The 20,124-nt window shown below is 42.3% G+C and overlaps 1 protein-coding gene across 6 annotated transcripts in view; it reads right to left on the bottom strand.

Annotated features, from left to right (window-relative positions):
- EPHB2 (EPH receptor B2) overlaps positions 1 to 20,124 on the bottom strand; it is a 786,068-nt gene that overhangs the window by 509,548 nt on the left and 256,396 nt on the right. For all 6 annotated transcript variants that reach the window (XM_086949834.1, XM_086949836.1, XM_086949837.1 and 3 more), the window contains exon 2: positions 2,829 to 2,893. In XM_086949834.1, coding sequence (XP_086805960.1) covers positions 2,829 to 2,893 — 65 coding nt within the window. The remainder of the gene's footprint in view (positions 1 to 2,828; positions 2,894 to 20,124) is intronic.

The raw sequence follows: 20,124 nt of genomic DNA, 5'->3' as shown, positions 1-20,124 counted from the left end.
TCGCTTCTTTGCGATTAGCTAAATGTGTGCAATATATTGGGTTGCGTTGTGAACGACGAGCTGTCCTTAAGCGCAGCCTTACACTGTTCTTCTGGCTCCTTGGCGTTAATTAGAGATGAAAAGGCGGATGTTGTGAAGTCTATCGCTGGTTCCCTCCCAATCGCTTGCTCCCCTGCTCCCCGCCTCCCACCCCCATCCGCCTCGCACACCACATCAAAGCGTCCTGTTTCCTGCGTGAGGCAGCCTGCTCACCCTGTGCCGTCTCTTCTTTCACCACTTCCCCACAACCCACACCCAGATCGCAGCCTGCCCAGCCTGTGCCGTCTTTTCCTACCCCTTAACCCTTCACCCTGCCCCACAACCTCTCGAGATCGCTGCTTGTATTTTTTTTTGTGCGCTTATGATACGTCTTCACTTTACAGAAATACAAAGCTATTAGTACCTTTGTTGTGGTAATATGAATCGTACTCTCCTGGTATGTGCATTAAAATTAAAAAGTTTCTATACCTGTTCTTTGTACACGTTCCTGCTAATAAGCACTGCTACAGTTCAGTTAAAATTCTATGTGATGGTTCATTTTTTAAATGTACTCAATTGCAAGGATAAGCAGCTAGGTCTTTATTTTTGTTGCATAGGCTTGCAATGAATTTTTTTACATTTATCTACTGCAGCAGCCTGCAAGACAAGACCTCTTTGCTTCACCAATGCTTGTTTGTGCCTTTCTGCCCTCTGTTACGACTCGTTTTTTGTGCCTTTGTGCCCTCTGTTAGACTCGGTTTTGTGCCTTTCTGCCCTCTGTTAGACTCGGTTTTTGTGCCTTTCTGTCCTCTGTTAGACTCGTTTTTTGTGCCTTTCTGCCCCCTGTTAGACTCGTTTTTTGTGCCCTTCTGCCCTCTGTTAGACTCGTTTTTCCCTTGTTTTTCTGCCCTTCTGCCGTCTGTTAGACTCGTTTTTTGTGCCTTTCTGCCCTCTGCATCACCAAATCACGCAGCGCTACCCCAGCATCACTCAGCACCACCACATTATCACTCAGCACCACCACATTATCACTCAGCACCACCGCATCACCACTCAGCACCACCACATTATCACTCAGCACCGCCAAATTATCACTCAGCACCACCACAGCACCACTCAGCACCACCATCACAGCACCACTCAGCACCACCACAACATCAATCAGCAGGACCACTCAGCACCACCCCATTATCACTCAGCACCACCACATTATCACTCAGCACCAGCACAGCACCACTCTGCACCACAGCATCATTCAGCACCACCACAGAACCACTTAGCACCACCACATTATCACTCAGCACCACCACAGCACCACTCAGCACCACCACAGCATCACTCAGCAACACCACATCACCACTCAGCACCACCACAGCACCACTTAGCACCACCCACCACAGCACCACTCAGCACCACAACAGCACCACTCAGCACCACCACAGCACCACTCAGCCTAACCACAGCATCAATCAGCGCATCCACAGAATCACTCAGCGCAACCGCTGCATCACTCAGCGCAACCACAGCATCAGTCAGCGAAACCACTACATCACTCAGCGCAATCACAGCATCACTCAGCGCAACCACAGCATCACTCAGCGCAACCACAGCATCACTCAGCACCACCACAGCATCACTGGTTCAAATATGTTCTCTCAATGTTTCAGGCTTTATTACACATGTCACAAAAAGATGTTAATATTTCACTTCTGTTCTTGGATTTTCATCACAATAAAATACACTGAACATAATCTTGACAAAAGTTATTAACAAAAGTTTAAGCTATTGCCAATATAAATTACAATCACTTTATTTAAGTATTAATTATTTAAAAAAATTAAAAGCCATTGTTGTTTGTAATATCAATACATCTAAGTCACGTAAATACAAAACATGTTGCATTACAAATGTTATAGGTGTCCTATTTGCGAAAGTTATAACTATTGGCATTGTAAATGACAAAGCTATTAATTTAGCTATTTTCAAAAACTACACATAAATAAAAAAAATGTCATGACTGGAAATTGTGTGCTTCTGGGCAAATCATGCAATCTGCCGGGCCTTTAAAATATAAATATGGCAAATGGAAGTGTAAATAGGGAAAATGTAATGTAGATATTTAATTAAAAGCCGTAAATTTCCAAGTGATATACATTTTTGTGTATTGTCTACCCAACACTCCTCACTTTTTTTTTTTCACTTTAATTAGTCTTTATTCGATATGTTTCAATCATAAAAGACATTTTACACAAAAATTTGTTGTTTTTGTCCCACCCCCCCAACACTCCTCATCATGTCCTGTGCTCAGCTGCTCCTCAACTAGGTTTGCGCTTCACCAATATAATATGAAGGAAGAAAATGCAAAATGTTAGCTGGTGCCATTTTTTAGAAGTGCAGGACATGATCATTTAGGGAATATAAGTGGTGGGAGGGGAAGCTGTGCAAATTGATCTTGCTATAACTGTTGCCCAGTTCCTCTCATGCCAAGTTCACCTACTGAGACGGAGAGTGCTCTTTTCATAAAGGTGGAAACCTTACGTGTAAGTCGGCTTTACTTCCAAAGCTGTCAATGTGTGTGAAACTGGATGGTTAAGTACTTTGGTGCATAAAGTTTGAAAGCAAACCCCATCAAGGGACAGCGGCTGGTCCCAACACATCTGGGTTACATTCATTTTTTTAGGCGGATCTGGGATTTGGAGCCAGTACAGTCTCGATCTAGCATAGGCGCTAACTAACCCGCTGTGCAGCTTTTGGCAAGTACACAGTAAAAGGAAAGGGTGGACGCAAAACTACTCAGCAAAATCACTCACCCCCGATGGCGGATGTACCGTCCAGCCCAGTTCTGCTGTTGCTGTTGTGGAATCCATTAACGTTTCTGTAGAAAAATATACAAAAATAGGGTGTTAGTTTCCTTATAAAATCAGGTCCACTTTGTCATGATATCAGTAGCAGGGCACGAGTCGGGGGTACACGCGGGTGGACGACGTGCACCCGCTATTTGCACAGGGTGAACGCCGTCCACCCTGCTAAGAATTTGGGCACCACCGAAAAATGTGCTGAAGTCCTCCCGGTGTAATTTCCAAACACCGGGACACTTTCAGCAGCGCCTGCACGTTGTCTGCTTTCCATCTGCAACAAGAAACAACATGCAGGCGGGGACAGAGCTTTCTTATTTTAGACTCCTGCTGGGCCCATAACAAAGGCCGAATTTGAGCGGCCATCAGGCCTCCTTTTGTTGAGTCTCTTGGCTGGGAGCAGTCAGGAGCCTCACACCTGACTGAAATGAAGCACAGGGGAAACAAAGGCTCACACCTTGTTAGCACTTCACACATACTTAAGAGAGGCTGTTTTTCACTTTGTTCAGTCCTGGTTTAGGAGTTATGCATGCGCTGTAGAAAGTCAGATGTGTTGGTCTTTCCCAGTATTTACACAAAACAAATTGCATTTATATAGAGCTTACTGCCCCTGAGGAGGCATTGAAACAATTTAAGTACTACTATTTTTTCTTGTATAACCCTATTCATTCCAATGTAGGGTGTCAGATCCCTTTACATCAGGCGTGCATATTACTTATACAATAAATGATATACATTTGTAAATGAATATACAGGATGTGTTACATAAAACTGGAGGACTACAAGGTGTAGAAGTCTCATTTCATCTTCCACAGCTCACTGTGCGCTTTTATCCTCGCAATGTGAACAAATGTACACATGATAGACCTGCTAAACATATATGTGAGGGCTTTAGATCTGATGTCACTTCTTGTGATGCCACTTACTGTAAAGTTGTGGCTTGTGATGCCACTTTCTATGATGTCATTTCCTATGATGCCATGTGTGATGTCATGCGCCGTGATGTTGCGCGCCTTGATGTCATTGCATACTGCCTAACCAGGTTAGTCCCCTCACCTCTTTTTTTTGGACTTGTGTCCTAAGGGTCAGGGCAATATCTACTCCATTACTTATCATCACTTCAACTCCTAATCAAGATGAAAAAGGACATGGCGCCTTGATGAAGGCTAATGACCAGGTCCAGGCACATCCTTCTACACACATAGCCTATGGAAAATAATGCTTATTTTTTTTCCCTGCAGGCAGAGCTCCCACCAATCCCCACCTCGGGCCCTCAGTACCACTCCTTCTTTATTTTGGGGCTCCATCCAGTGCTCAGTTTATGTGGGTGCTTACTGGTGGTGTCTGCTGGCTCTAATTTTTATGCTCAGAACTAGAGTTGGGTGTGAAAATCTTTGCTTTGTAAATCAAACAATAAACATTTCGGAAAATACCACAAAGTCTCTTCAAATTTCAAAAAAGTGTATTGACATGTGGGAGTTTTGTCTCTAATATGTAGCATTACACAAGGACATATGTTTTAAACGCATAGGGATATTAAGTGATTTGCCTAGGATCATAGGATGTTGAGCCAATGCTGAGACTCCAACCCGGTTCCCCAGTTCCTAATTCGTAGACGGAGGATGTCAGGCAGAAGCCACATGAAAGCTCGACTTGTTATAGGCTCGAGAACCCAGAAGGACCTTGAGCTGAGCGAGAACCTGGATTCAGGCTTGAGCTTTCAGTTGCTCGCCCACCTCTAGGACTAATTTTTCATCAGACTTTGACCCAAAGACATAGAGAGAAGGAAGAAATGGAAGGAAGAGAATGATGGAAAACATTAACAAAGGGGGATTCAGAGCTGATGTGTGGAAGGTTTAATAGATATGATGAAATGTTTGAAACTCAGGAGGAGACACTCAAGGTATAGGGTTTTAAGGTTGATATTCTATACATTTTTAATTTACTAAACCCGAAAAACCATTCCTTACTAAAGATTGTTTTTGACACCTGAGACCTTTTGGCTTTCTATAAGAAATTGACATGAAAAGCGCTTCCCAACAACAATGTTTCTCATTCGAAAGTTAACATAATAAACTAGTAGTGCAGCCAAAAATGTCACTACTTCCTTTAGAAATCAGAATTTAAAATTTCCAATGCTGATTCTTTCACTGTGAAACTTTATGGATTACGGAAATGTAAGGTGGGGAATGCAACAGATGGTATTATGAGGAATAAAGTACACCAATCCTGCAACACATAAAGAGCAAGTCACTTCGCAGACCCAGAAAATGAATGACAGGAATGAATATAAAGAGACATCCTGGATTGTCCGACAGGGACAATCCTTTGACTATACAATGGCGCCCAGCTCCTGGAGTGCATTTACCCCATCCAAATGGGGGAATGCGCTACACAAATCTAGTAAACGTAATATCATATGAGGGCCCGCAGTAGTTTTAGGCTACACAATTCTTCTTTGACATGCAGTAGCCTTAAATCTATGCTTTTGAATACTTTATCCCATGTTTAGCTTTTAAAACAAGCATGCACTTCCTTACCAGAGTAACAACATCCAAATGAGAAACATTTAACATTAGAAAAAGCAGAGTTATGTAGAACAGTGTGCATATGGATAACATTGAACCAAAGTGAACAGTGTAGCAAGGATATATTTTTGTTTTAAATCACTTTTGAGGATTTTGGAAAAGAAAGACACATTTAAATACACAAATACGTCTAGTGAGAAATGCAGGCATGGAATAAACACAGGTTTAGCGGTTTAGGGTAAACATTGTGTTTTAGTATCCACATAGGACATGATAATGCTATCTGAATTCTTGAAAGGATGGATTTGTGCAAAAGCCTTTTGTTAGTAGGTTCTAGAATAGAGCACCTGCAAGGTCCACAGGTGGCAGAGGGAGCCTCCCTGTGGCTAGAGGATTATGACTATTTGATCTGAATTGTGGAGTTGCTATTTATAGGCAAAAGGTGATGGGGAGGTGGCAGATGACTGTTGTCTCCCTACAAGTTTCTATGTTTTATTTTACTTTTACAGTAGCATTTTGACCTCTGAACGTACCTGTAATAATACAACCATGTCACAACTTGCTTGTAATAACCTATTACAAGCAAGTAGTGATGTCACAGTGCCACCTACTTTGCTTGTCCCTTTCCATCTCTTTCCAGCAGTGAAAAATACTATACAAAGTAGGAAAGTCATGGAGGTGGATGCCTAGCCTTACACATACCTCTGAACCTCCCAATACCAGTACCTCAGATACCCTTGTGCGCACATTACACCTGCCTTCCATCACAGCACTTGGCCCACATACTACAAAATGAGCTAGATGGAGCTGCTGGGAACAAATTACCCAAGAACTCCACAGCCTTTCTCGCAGGCCAAACAGGAGATCTTAGAGTAAAAAATATTAAAGCCGGGCTATTCATCAAGTTCTATCTAATAGGGGAGCAACAATTATATAGCACATCTATCCTGATGCTAAGTGAACTCTCCCCTTTTATTCATAAAAATTATGCTGTACCTTTGTGTAACAAGAAAGGTGGTCTCATTCTCATTTTCTGATTTGATGGTAGCCGGTATCTCTTTGAAATATGTTTTATAAGTGTAGCACTGCTTTATTCCTAACAAGCTTATAAAATATATGTGTTTTGAACAGTGCTTAATTTGAGCCAATGGTTTAGGTGCTTGGCACCAGCACTTAATTATCAACACTGGGAACTGTAACAGTCGGCCACATGGTGGCGTTGTCTGTCTATTTTTAAAATGAGCACAACAACAGTTGTTTATTAATTCAATATACATTACAAATGACTTTAGACTGCCGTCCAGGCCATTCTTGTAGGTTTGGGGACTTGGAATAGGCAGAACTGTCACACTTGTAGGAGTGGGCTGGTTAGTACTTTTGTTGGTACTGTCATTGGCAGCGTTGGGAGTGGAAATGTGGGGTGCAAGCTGCAGTGGCCTCCTGACGAGGTCCTTGGTGCTTCTTTGTTTACAAACTAAGCACTAATTTTTAATGAAAAAAGTCAAAATTGCATCTCCGCTCCGTATTTGCGTCTTTTAACTACTTAGTGGAGTGGGTTCTAGGGTGAAGAAAAGACATCATTACATCCACAGGACATACTGATGTAAAGATGGCTGTTAGTTTCCTATTTATTTATGAACTGAACTATGTGCTTGTTTATTAAAGCATGGTCGCATCATCACATGCGCATTCACTGTGTCTCTTGGCAACAGACACGGCTATAGTCTGTGAGCAGATTCATTATCTTTTTATGTATGTGCCAACATGACATTTAACAACACCAGAGGTAAAAAAAATGAAGAAGCTTTATAGCCATTCAGACCTATTGAAATATCAATAAGACATAGAACTAAATTAAAACTACGCTATAAATAGGGGGGTTGTACCCAGACAAAGTTACGGGGACCTGGGTTGTCAATTGAAGTATGGGAAGGGGTCCCAGTAAGCATGAAACAATAACAAAGAATATACCAATAATCAAAGAGACAAATCATAGAGACACATTGTTTTATTCACAATGCGCTGGTATCATGAATATACGTCACTTATAAACATTCATTAGTCAGTGACTATTTTGCAGTGCCCCAAAGGTTGGGAAAGAAGGGAGGGGGTGGTGATACGTGTAGGTAATAGGTGAGGGAAAAGGGTTTGAAGTGACAGTAAAATCGACGAATAGAACAAATTCAATAGAGTTACATATTAATGTACCCAGAAAATGTTTGGAAAATAATCTATATGAACCTATTGGTCGTTTTCTGGGTACATTAATATGTAACTCTATGATTTGTCTCTTTGATTATTGGTATATTCTTTGTTATTGTTTCATGCTTACTGGGACCCCTTCCCATACTTAAATTAAAACTACAGCATCCAGCTAAGGCAGAGGAGCGTCACGCCACTGCTTTTCAGCAGAGCAGAGCAAAAAATTGAAAAATAAAATGATACACAATGCTATTATCATTTTATTTTAACACATTGTCAGTATCAATTTATTTTTCAGTGCGAGCCAGATTCGGGCGGGGCGGGCTGTCAGAGAAGGGGGAGTAGGAAATATGTGCCCTTAAGTGTGCATGACGGTTTGGCCGGTCGTCTTGGGCCAGCCAAATAGTCATGCACACTTAGCATGTTCTCTACGTTGCTGTATTGCACAGCCTGGGCGGAGAACATGCACAGGGTCGCTGTCCCTGTCTGAGCGCCAAACCAGGCCGCTCAGACCAATCACGACGCTGCTGTCATGCTGGTGAGGGGAGCATGTGTGCTTCCTGCTTCCGGGAGCGAGGGAAAGATGGGGAGGAGAAACGGCTGCATGCAGAGGTAAGGGTTATATTTTTTCTTTTAAACCCCGCCATCCCCGTTCGTACCAGCCGCCACTTAGCACCTTAACAACACTGCAAGGAATGCAAACAGCCACCAATCAGCCCCAAAAACTTGCCATGAATCAACTTCCTACCTGAATCCGCAAGTCTACAACACAGACACATCAGTCTGTTATTTCCACAGTTTCATAATTGTATGGTACCAGACCTAACCCTGTATTTCCACACAATATTCACACTCTGCTACAGAAAAATACAGTTTGGCTTCACCAGCTAACTGCAGTCCTAAATGAAATATAATCAGCGTTGAAAACACATGGCGACCCAGGCTAAGATAAAAGAACCGTGTCCTGTACTTGTGCCAAGCAGATGCCAGGGCCAAACGACATTAACAGCACGTCTCACGTGCAAATCCCTGTACTGTCCCGGATCAGGTGTGAGCAGCACCCCCAGCCTTTGTTTTACTTCACATTTTAAGTATTGTAATCATGCGTTCATAAATCGAAAAACAAAACTACAAGACCCAGAATGCAAAGGGAAAAACAGGACTGAATGAGTTATCTATGGCTGCTGTGATGCAACTGGGAGTTCCATGAAAGGATGCAAAGACCCAGCAGCCATACGAGGAACACACCCGGCACTTCTACATCAACAGTGGTGCTACTGCAAGTCGCCTTGGGGTTTTGTGACCTCGTGACGGCACGCACGTGTGCACGCAAAGGTCTTCTGAGGACCGCCTGTTGCCTTCTGGCTGTGACGTCTGGCTGCCTTCACTTCCATACACATATGATGTACATCATTTTAGATGCCTGTGTCAATGGCAAGGCCTTGAAGTGTTGCAGCAGTCCCTCGAGACTTGCTAAACCCCTGTGTCAGGTGACAGCATGCATACATCACAAGAGCGTCTCCCTAGGCTGCAGTGAGGTTAGCCAGACTTCCCAGCGTGCTCTGGTTATTTTGTCTGGGGCTGTGCAGCCAATGAGCACAGACCTTGGAACGCACTTACTCTGGAACCTAACACAAACACTGTGCGAGCCAGAGGGCCATTTTACATTCTTGAGGTTTGTAAGGGAGGGGGCATTGAAGCCTGCAGGAAAATCACCAACCACCTCTCACAACCACTCACCATCACTACTGCTGCCACATCACTCCAAGTCCTCTCCCAAGTTCCTAAATTGGATTTTCTGTCCTTAATACGTTTTCGCCACGTTTCCAGGCCAGAGCTTTCTTCTTGCCAAGATTGCTAGCTCCAATATTTGTCAAAAGGCATTAAGTTGTCAAAGGAAAGGACAAAACATTGCGACCTGCAGACAATTTTCTGTGCCATAGCGCCAAGAAGCCCAAAGGATAAATATGGGCTTTAACAAACGAAATTTCTGAATTGTTGCTGGAGCGTTTTCGCTAGCCTAACTGGCAATAATATTGGTAGCGTTGACGGAGTGTGCTAGAACAGATCTGCATTTGTAGTCAGAATGGTAAATCGCAATCGAGCAAGGCTATGAAACTAAGGGCCAGATGTATCAAGATACACTTTTGCGATTCTCAAATAGCGATTTTTAAGGAATCGCTATTTGAGAATTGCAAAATGGTATGTAGGTAGAAATTCGCTATTTTTTAGCGATTTCTTAAAATTCCTTAATTGCGATTAGCAAATTGCTAATTGCAATTAAGGAATAATTTCCCATTCATTCCTATGGGCCATGAGGCCCATAGGAATGAATGTGAAATTATTCTCAATTTGGGATTCGCAATTTGCTAATCGAGAATTGAGAATAATTTCAAGGGTGCAAGGGTGTCCAAAGGACACCCTGTTGCACCCCTGAAATAAGCATGGGTGCACATGTGGTGCACATACATGCCCTAAGGGCATGTATGTGCATCACATGACACTTTGAAAAATGCAAAAATTACAATTTTTCAAGAAATTCGCAAGTTACCACCAACTTGAAGTTGGTGGTAATTTGCGATTCCTTAGGGACAATTAGCAATTTTTTTTGCATCATACAATGCATTTAAGGAATCGCAAAATAAGGAATTGCAAATTTGCGATTCCTTATTTTGCACTGAAATTTGCTACATACATACCATTTTGCTCAAATGAGTTCGCAAACTTTGGCGTTTGCGAACCCATTTGAGCTTCATACATCTGGCCCTAAATTAAATGCTTTGGCCTGATTCAGAGAGCTATTTCCAAATGCACATTTGACTGACATGACCTAACACTTTTTATGAGTGCAAATCGACTTTTGCAATTCACAAAAGTTATCTTCAAACTTTTTTTCCCATGCAAGTCTCCTCATGGATCACTAACAGAATACCGGTCATAAATAAATAAATAAACAAACAAAAATATCACATGGAAAACATATTGTGGACCGAAATATAAACAAAGGTGAGAGCAAATAGGTAAATATTGATCTACTATTCTTAACTCCACAGCTGCGTACTTTGAAGATAAATGTATACTGTCGAGGTACAAACATGTGGAGTTATGTAGTAAAACTTTGCTTACTTATAGAAACGTACTTTCCCAATATTTTTGTCCTCAATATTTTGTCGCAGAATATGTTTATTTCCGATATTCTGTCTAAAGACATTAGCCTCATACAAGACGTAAGTGGGCACTTCAAGCGCCGTGGAAGAGTTCATTTGTCGGTGTTTACGGATTTCTCACTGAGTCCTTCCCGCCCTGGAAATGATCAGAAATTAATTCCCGACAAAGGGAAGAGAAAATCTTTTCCCATTGTGGAAAAATGATGAGAATACCACGCCAACCATCAAAAATTGGGAGCTATAATGGGGAAAATACTGTTTTCCCTGGGCTGGGGCGAGAGATCATGTAGTTAAGCAAGTTCATTTGCACTTTCTCTTTGTTTCGACTTGCAAATCCATGCATGGCTATATTTTCGCTTGAGAAGAGTGACTGCTCAAATCCTTTTCGAGATACTACCTAGAAAGCTATGACTCACTGACAGAGAGTTCCAGGCATAAACCTGGAAATGTTTTGAGAGTTCCAAAAAGTTGTAAATCTGCCCCAATGTGACGTAACAAACTTGTGAGTGGGGCTTTAAGACGTTTTTTGTGTGAAAATAAGGCCTTACTGTTTACTCTTCCATGATTACCATCGCAAGGCAGCAAAGAAGCATATATCTGAGGTGGTGCACAGGGGGTTTTATTCGGGAGCTGAAGACAGCCCTCTTCTGCCAAGTTTCTTCGGGGCATTTTTACAAGGGCTTTATCTCTGCTTTTTTGGCTTTGTAACCAGCATCCTATTTACAAGAGGGTGCTAACATGCATAATCGCATGTTAGCACCCTTTTTCCCTATGCCTCCCTTTGCATCTCCAATGAGATGCAAAGTGGGCGTTACTGGGCGTACCCCAGATGGACTACCTTGCAAATATCGCTGATGTTTACATTGCGATATTTACAAGGCAGGCCACATGATTTTAACACACATTAAATTTTGGCGATCTACCGTCTGCTAAAATCCTGATTTAGCCATCACCCTGTGGGTCGTATCAGCAAGGTTATCGCCCTTTTGCAGGGAACATCGCTGGAAAACCAACGATGTTCCCTGCAAAAGAGCGATAACCTCGCTATCTCTGGAATTTTTATCGCCCTGGAATAACGCGTTGTTAATTACGCTCTACCAGGGCGATAAATACCAGAGATAGCCTGTAATATAATATAATTATCCCTAAGCACGGCCAGCGATGATTATCACTGGTCGTTGTTAATATGCCCCTTGGGGAGTAAACCATGCCCTGTGAACCTTACTTGTATGGTTAAACCTGCCAACATAAGACTTAAACATATCACAGGCAGCAAACTACAGGAGAAAATCTTTTGTTGGTTTCCAGCATTTTGTGGTTTTGTTTAGGCCTTGGGCGAAATTAAATGATGTAATCTTTTTTGGTGCAGTTTTTTAAATTTCGCTTTGTGCTAGTTATGCGAAATTCCCAATATTACGCCATTATGCCTTTGCGTGTAATTACTTGCCATTCAATAGGACTGCACCATTACTGTGAAAATGTACCACAAATGCACAGGAATAACATAACGCTAGTGCAATTGTTTGCAGTGCTTTTTAAAAATGTTTTTGCACATTTTAAATTCCGAAACAGGTCCTTACGTATAACACTAGAATATATCGCAAAATGAATAATTTGTATTTTGAATAATTATGAGCAATTTCAGATCATTTTTGCTGAATTTCGCGCATCTCTAATTTTGATATCAGATAAAGTCATTACTCAGGGGGAATTGAAGACTACCAAAATGGCTGAATGTATTCCATGCTTAATTTACTCTGGTGGTTGCAAGTGGTTGAAACTGACACTCATTTTTGGGGACTATGATTTACTTTCCATCTCAGATCCACAGCATGCGAGAGAAAGGCAGAAAAGGGAGAAAGGAGGTGGATGAAATATTAAAACAATGACAACGGATGGTACATGAAAGATGAGATAAAGAGACAGGAAGTGAGGTAGTGGAAGAATCAGGATTTTGGTGGAATGAAGCACAGGCACTCTTGGTGTCTGGCAACCAAGGATTTCGAGTAGCGGGTTCTTAAGAAAACTTTCCGGATCCTGTACTTACCTTTTTTTTACCAATTATAAACTTCATATTGCCGGAGAGAGAATGTGGTAGTGAAGAATGAGGCTTCAGGTGAATCAAATATAGTCAGCCTTGGCATTCGGCAACCCTAGTTTTTGTCAGTGGCGGTAGCGGGCTCCTAAGAAAATGTTTTGGACCCAGGACTTACATTTGTTTTACCAATTATAAACTGCATATGGCCACGTTGACATACTTTGTATTTCATTTCATAAACTGCTTGTCTTTCCTGCTATTTTAGGTTCTTTCCTTTACAGCGAATTTATATAAACAATGGAATTGTATAAACACGACCATCTATTTCTCAGAGGTGAACATACGCCCTACAACACTGGTCTGCCTTCAATCAGACCTACTTCTTAAACTGGGTACAAAAACAGGACCCTGTTCTATGGCCCAGGCTGTGCAAAAAAAATCCTAGCAGAAACCTTGGACCCACTGCTCTTAACTGTTATCAATAAGCAGATATTTGAATTGGAAAGCCATAGTTTTCTGAGGATTGTGTCCTCTCTGCCATATCGCAGACCTCTTAAACCACATCAAGTCTACACAATAGAGACAATAACATGCAAATAATGAATGACTAAAACTTACCAACATATTACAGGGCACTAAATGTAACCCAGCTGGAAAAGTACATATTTCCATGTAACATGAGAGTTTGTCTTAACTATCAGATTACACTGAAAAAAGCATGGTGAGTATTTCAGTCTCAAAATCCTGCAGGAAATAGTTTCCTGTTGTGAAACACATTTTGCCCACATTGGTTCATCATAGTGTGACTTGTAGCCTCTTACAGGTTCCAAGGATTCAGCCACATTTTTTTTGCATTTTCACATAAGCATACTGTTCCAAAAACGTTATGTATTTTTCACAGTTAGGTTATGATCATTACCGTACCGTAATTGTAAGGTTTTAGTTATCACGTAACTTGTTTAGAATTTTTTTTTAATGCAAACAGTTTTCCTCTTTCTTTAAGTTTTGTGTTAAGACCTGTCTGCTTTAGTGTTTCAGAAAAAGAAAAATGAAAATATATAATCCGTCAAGAAAGCAAGTGGAGAGAAATATAATTGACTTTCAATTGTATGCCAAAGCGGTGATGGGTTCATGAGCAAATAAGAGATTCCTTGGAAAGGACAGCACCATTGTGGTTCCAACCCCTGCAAAAGAATGAGCCAAAATTTCCTCTTGTGAAAACAACGTCCCGCAAACCAGAATATATCTTGGTCGCGGGGGCGTACAGCTGCCCTCCAAAGACAAGCAAGTTGTGAGCCAGACGAGTTGAATCACCAAGGAGCAGTGCCTTGTGTGCCAAGGAGGCCAGTTTAAATGACATTCTGGCCAAAATAGCAAAGCCTACAAAATGTGCCCTGGAGAGGCGTTAGGTGGTCACATGGGCAGGTACCAACCACCAGCACTCTGTTAAAAGCTTTAGAGCAAACTTGAATAAGCGCAGGTGGGCAGCACATTCGGTGTCTACACACAAGACCAGGGTCTGATAACAGTTCTCTGATCTAGGGCCAAGATGTGAAACCTAAAGTTAACTCAAGGGATGAATCTGGACAATAGGTACAAAATCCTTGTATTAGATTTTGTGCACACAGTATAAAGGAAGACCCAGTGGTTTTGCATCAGGCACCAAGGCAGGAGGGTGCTTTGACTAATTAACTCATTCAAACACTGCTCCAGGAATATTTTTTGAGGACAGAATTTTAGGTGATCAACAGTTAGGATGTACTCCAGCTCTTTATTGAACCAGTGTCTCCCACAGATGACAGCTCTCTAAATTATACGCTGTCATTAGCTTAGTAGTAGTGTGTCTGGGTTTTTTGTTGCTGAAAATGAGCCCACTGTCAAATCAACACACTTAACCCCTTCCATGCTGGTGACGAACCCCAGCCGTCACGCTCTGCGGCGCTCGTGTGCTGATGACGGCTGGGGTTCTTCACGGCCCCGCCCTGTTCTTTTGTTTACCGCACAGTGGCGGAAACGGCCCAGCATGGAAGGGGTTAAGGCAGATAGAGGTGGAACACAAACACTGAAAACACCCTAGGAGACGAGGATGTGGCCCTAGATGAGTTCTCCCATCACCACCGTCTGAAAACAATCACCTGCGAAAGAGGTGTACTAGCTCCGAATAAGACCAAGATCTGTAACAAAATCATGTGATCAATATCTTAAATGGAGCTATTGAATACAAATGTCAGTGACAGCCACTGATGTGCATGGAGCATCATCAAGCACCTAAACAGCAGCCATCTACTATACCGGTGAACACCCAGCAAGTCGTCGGTTACTCCAAGTATGATCAGCTTATCGGCTCACAGTGCAGCATGATCTTTCCCATACAACTGAAACTAGTAATTGGATGACATTTGGCCAAATTGTCAGAATCCAGCTTTGGAGGTTTTTTTTTAGCAGCGGAGCCAACTAACCAGCTACAAAGAGTCTGGGGCAAATGTGTGACTCGCCGAAGGGTTGATCAGGTTATGTCAAAGGTAAAAAATGATCCGAAATTTAGACCTGGTCATCTGGGTTGGGATGGCAACATCACAAATATTGAGGGTCTATGTCTCAGCTACAATAGCCGCTCCTCTGAGGTGGTAGGATGAGAAGGCCTTAGGAGCAAAATCTGGAAGGAAACCGGTGGCAACAAAGTTATCCATACACAGGGGGACTAGAAACCATGATCGCAAGGCTGTGCTGTTTTGTGTGTAAATTTGGACTTGCCACACTCACCACACAATCCAACATCCACTGCTTAGCTTGCAGATAATAACACTTAATGTTTCTATTTCAAACAAATCAAAATGGAATACAATTGTTGGAGAAGCGATACAACACCATACCAGATACTGTAAAATTTAAGTAATCCTTTTTAAGCAGTGGTAGATGTAATTCGGCATTAAAAATGATTGCAATTTAGCTTGAATAGTGTAAAACATTCTACTAAAATGCGAAGCATTGTTATAATAATGCCACAGAACGTGTAACATAAGTTGCCTTTGTTTGCCATATAATCAGCCTACCATATAATTTTGCCTGCACGGAATTACGTGAGTGTCCAGCCGCAGTGCTTTTGGCATAATTATGCATTTCATTTGCCACATAATCCATATTCAGCTGCATAATATGCAGATATCAACAAAAACAAAATTGTTTCTCACCCAAATGATTCAAAAGTGACTAAAAGTGCAGGGATGCTGGTTGCCCTGTAGTGGAAGCCTCTTTGCACATATTGACTGGTCATCTTTCTCTTGCTTACTACTACAGTTAGGTATTAAACTAGTAGCAATGGAGTGCAGCCTATGCCCAGCCAGTGTTAACAAGAATAAAAATGTCAAAATACTGAAACAATATTACCACAAAAAGTTGCGCATTATGCCTCATAATTAACCTTTTAATGCCACATAATTTTGTCAACTCCGCCACATAATTAGTATAATATTATTCGGTTTATATCACAGAAATGAGTTGAAAATGAGTTTCCTTTGCCCTGCATTTCATGTATATTAATAGAAGAAACATCCAAAGGCTTACCAAACATTCGAGAACACATTCGCAAGACAAATGGGCAAACTTGTTGTGGCAGAAGCTAAGAAACACATCAAAAACGATCTGTGCTTTGCAGTTTATTTTATGCAAGGGCAGCATTCCCCTCACCCCACCCCCAGTCCCCAGATACACCGTGCTTTCCGTTCCCGCTCATTTCAATCCGACACCTTTCGCCAGCACTAAAATCCCCCAAATATATCCCCACAAAGTAACTACACGGGACATTTCCTGGTGTTCCGGGATATCGGACGCCGCCAGCCTACAGCCACTGGATTTGTCGGTATTTTATAGTAATGGGAAAGAAGATTCGTTTTGGCAGCAAGCAACATCTGGAAGAACAGAAAGCCGCGGGAAATGTGCCAGCCAGAACCTCGTTCACTTCCCGGCTCTCTGACGGCTGCGGACCAGCCCTGCAAAAGCAGTTTCTTTCCCATCTCTGCTGCGAGGTGTTTTGTTTCTGTTTCTATTATGCGTTTGATTTATGGGCCTACTCGACCGGAAGTCACCGAAGTGTGAAGCTGCCACGTGCTCGTCTCTGCCATCCGCCAGTAGCACAAAGGAGGTGACACATGTGTAAGGGGCACCTTAAATGGATTGATTCAGTGACAATTATAAAACGGACCGGGTCTCGTCTAATAGTCCCTCCAGCGTTAGCAACTCCCCACCTGGAGCCCACGTGGAAAGACTAATTTTCCTAACATGGAATTGTGGTCTTACCCTCTTGGCAAATGAGGCTGGTTCACTATTAGGCATATATTACATGCCCTGATGAGATCCGTAAATTTTGATACACGTATCAAAACGCCGTCGACAACTATGTACACCTTACACACTAGGAATGATTTATATGCCCTGTAAAAGTGTGATGGTGTAAATATTGTTCTGTCCTACATTTAACCCATTGGCTGCTTCCGCTTTTTTGCGGCAGTTCGGCCGTTTTAAAAAACGGGCGCGGTCACGTCGGCCATTGGCCGACGGCAGCACCAGCGAGGTAGTGCTGCCGTCGGCAGCAGCCAACGGGTTAAACTGTGCAATTAACAAGTTTACAGAACATTAAGCTGTTGCCTAAGCCCTTTTGTTTGTTTTCCCTGTAACTGTTCCCCTTTCTTGCTATCTCCTGTGTAATAAGTTGGGTACAGGACTGTGCCACCCTTGTATATTGTGTAAGAATTGTTTTTTTATTGACTTGAAGTAAACATTGAGACCACTGCCCGGCTGGGTACGTCATTTCCAAATATAGCATCGACTTTGTCTATATTCATTGATCTAGGATTATTGCTTGTAAGGGAACACTGTTGCCTTAATAATATTGACTCCCAAGGTCCCTTGCTGACTTCTTTGGGTTCCCTTGTTGTTTTCTAACAACACTCGTCTAATAGTCCGGCATCTCCAAAAACTAAGTGCAATAAAGATAAAACAGGAGCGGCCCTGTTTTGACTGTGCCTTGTTGGGGTATGGGCAGGGTCACTGGAATTATGCAGCAGGGAAGGGTTCCATTATTCAGCTGTGTTTAGTAAATTATACAACAAGAAAAGGCAAATTACGCGTCATAATGCTGCACATTTTGTGATAGTATTACTTCATTATTTTGTTATTATTTTTACACTTGTTAACACTGTCTGGGTATTGGTTGCACCTTACTAGTACCAGTTTAACACACAAAAATAGCAATAAGCTACACAAAGGTGACCAGCCATCCATTGCAAAGGGCCTTCCACTGAACAGCAACACATGTTGCTGCATTTTTACTGTCTTTTGAACCAATTTCTGAATGGCTTTCTGATTTTAATTAGGTATATTTGGGCTCTCAATGAGTGGGAAGGAGAATTCTAAAGTGAAGTAACTTGAAAACCAAAGGATCTGCTCCTAACTTAGGTTTCTTAACCTTTTTTTGCAGCATATACTAGCAATAAAAATAAATAAAAAATGTATCCCTCCATTGCACCAGTTTGCGAAGGCTGTAGAGCCGATAAGGATTTTGGCTTTGCTAGTGCTTGTTCTGAGAGGTGCTATCGGTCTGCAGCGAAGAACGCCGATAGGCAGACACGTCAGATCAATATCAATGGTTGAAGCCAGTAGTGTAGCCTGGGTGACATCGGTCCTGATGCAAGCAAGGATAATGTACTTCCTGCCCACCCTCCTCGCCCAGGTCGGTATTACATACATGTGCAAAAGTGGATTAAAATTCACCAATCACACATCTGGACCCCGGTGTCACTGCATCTTCTGCATTGATAGATGATTACCTGCTTACAGTTCAAGTTTATTCCTTCTCTCCGCTCTTTCGCCATCCTTCTCTAATCATATTGTTTCTCCCTTTTACTAGCTCCTCCCTTTCTATTTCCTCTGTCCCTCCTTTTCACAGCAGCGGCTCATCGGCTGAGGAGGAGCGTCACCCACAGGAAAAACAAAAATGATGATAACACCATGTTATTATCATTTTATTTTTCAGAAGGCTCTGAAGGTGTTGGGCTGCCCACAGAGCAGAGGGAGGAGTGGTGAGCATTTTTACGAGCTCATGATGGTTTGGCCAGACGTTATGCACACTTAACATGTTCTCCATCCAGGCTGTAATGCACAGCCTGGATGGAGAACATGCACAGGCTCCCACTGTCAACCCAGGGCTTGCTGGGCCCACTCCCGTCTTGGGGCCGGGTGCTAACAGTGCTTAATTTGAGCAAGTCCTTTCCGGTGCTCAGCACAGGCACTTGATTGTCAACACTGGCATTCATGACATCTGCCACATGGTGGCGCTGTTTATGTAATATGGAGATGAGCACAACAACAGTTGTTTAATAATCAAACAGACATTAAAACAATTAATACCTGCCTCCCAAACCATTCTTATAGCGTTGGGGGGCCACAACATCCAGAATTGTCATAGTTGTGTATGTGCTAGTACTGGCAGCGTTGGCAGTGGCAATAAGTGGTGCATGCTGGGGTGGCCTCCTGATGAGGTCCCTAGCACTTAATTTTTTACAAATGAAGCACTGGTTGTGCCACAGCACCAGCTACACGACTGATAGCTACGCCCCAGATTAGAGCTTCTACTGGGCTTGGTCCCTGCTTGAAGGGAAGGAGCAGCACACTTCTCAAACATCGAAGAAGAACCATGGAGATCCAAAGACGTCTACAAGATATCACTATTCCGACCAATGGCTCCAGATCTCCTGTACTAATTATGTTCTGGGAAACTAGACAGGTGTCATTACAATTTTGGCAAGTACCTACTCAAATAAGAGAGCATTTTATTGGGGTCATATCCCATGAAAATAGGGATAACATAACTTCGGAGTGCACAGTTTGCCCAAAGTAAGACATCTTACAACACCTCCTTGTCTTTTCGAGAAATTAATGTAGTGGTGCGAGTTGGGAAGAGAACCATGTTACATGACAAGCCCTTCAGTGGGAAATTACTAGAATGTAGGCACAGATCCCTCAAGTAGGGATGGCTTCCACTCATTACCACATACTAAAGATAGGAAGTAGAGCCTAAATCCAACAGAAGGAGGTATGTGGTGAGCCATGGCTTGGTATGCTTCCCTTTCACTTTATTTCACTTAAAATGTCTCAAAATGATTTACATCAAGTCTTCAGGCTTTCAAGAGCTCTCAAGATTTATGGGGGACCCAGATATGGATATAAATTATACCAACTCTCATGTGATGGCTTGTAGCTAAAAGAAGCTTAAATTGAACTCTGTGTATGCTTATTTCCCTTCCCTTCTTCGGGTCTTC

This window comes from Lissotriton vulgaris, unplaced genomic scaffold, assembly GCF_964263255.1.
Source record: "Lissotriton vulgaris unplaced genomic scaffold, aLisVul1.2 SCAFFOLD_259, whole genome shotgun sequence".
NCBI lineage: Eukaryota > Metazoa > Chordata > Amphibia > Caudata > Salamandridae > Lissotriton > Lissotriton vulgaris.
This window is presented reverse-complemented; position numbering and strand designations above follow the sequence as displayed.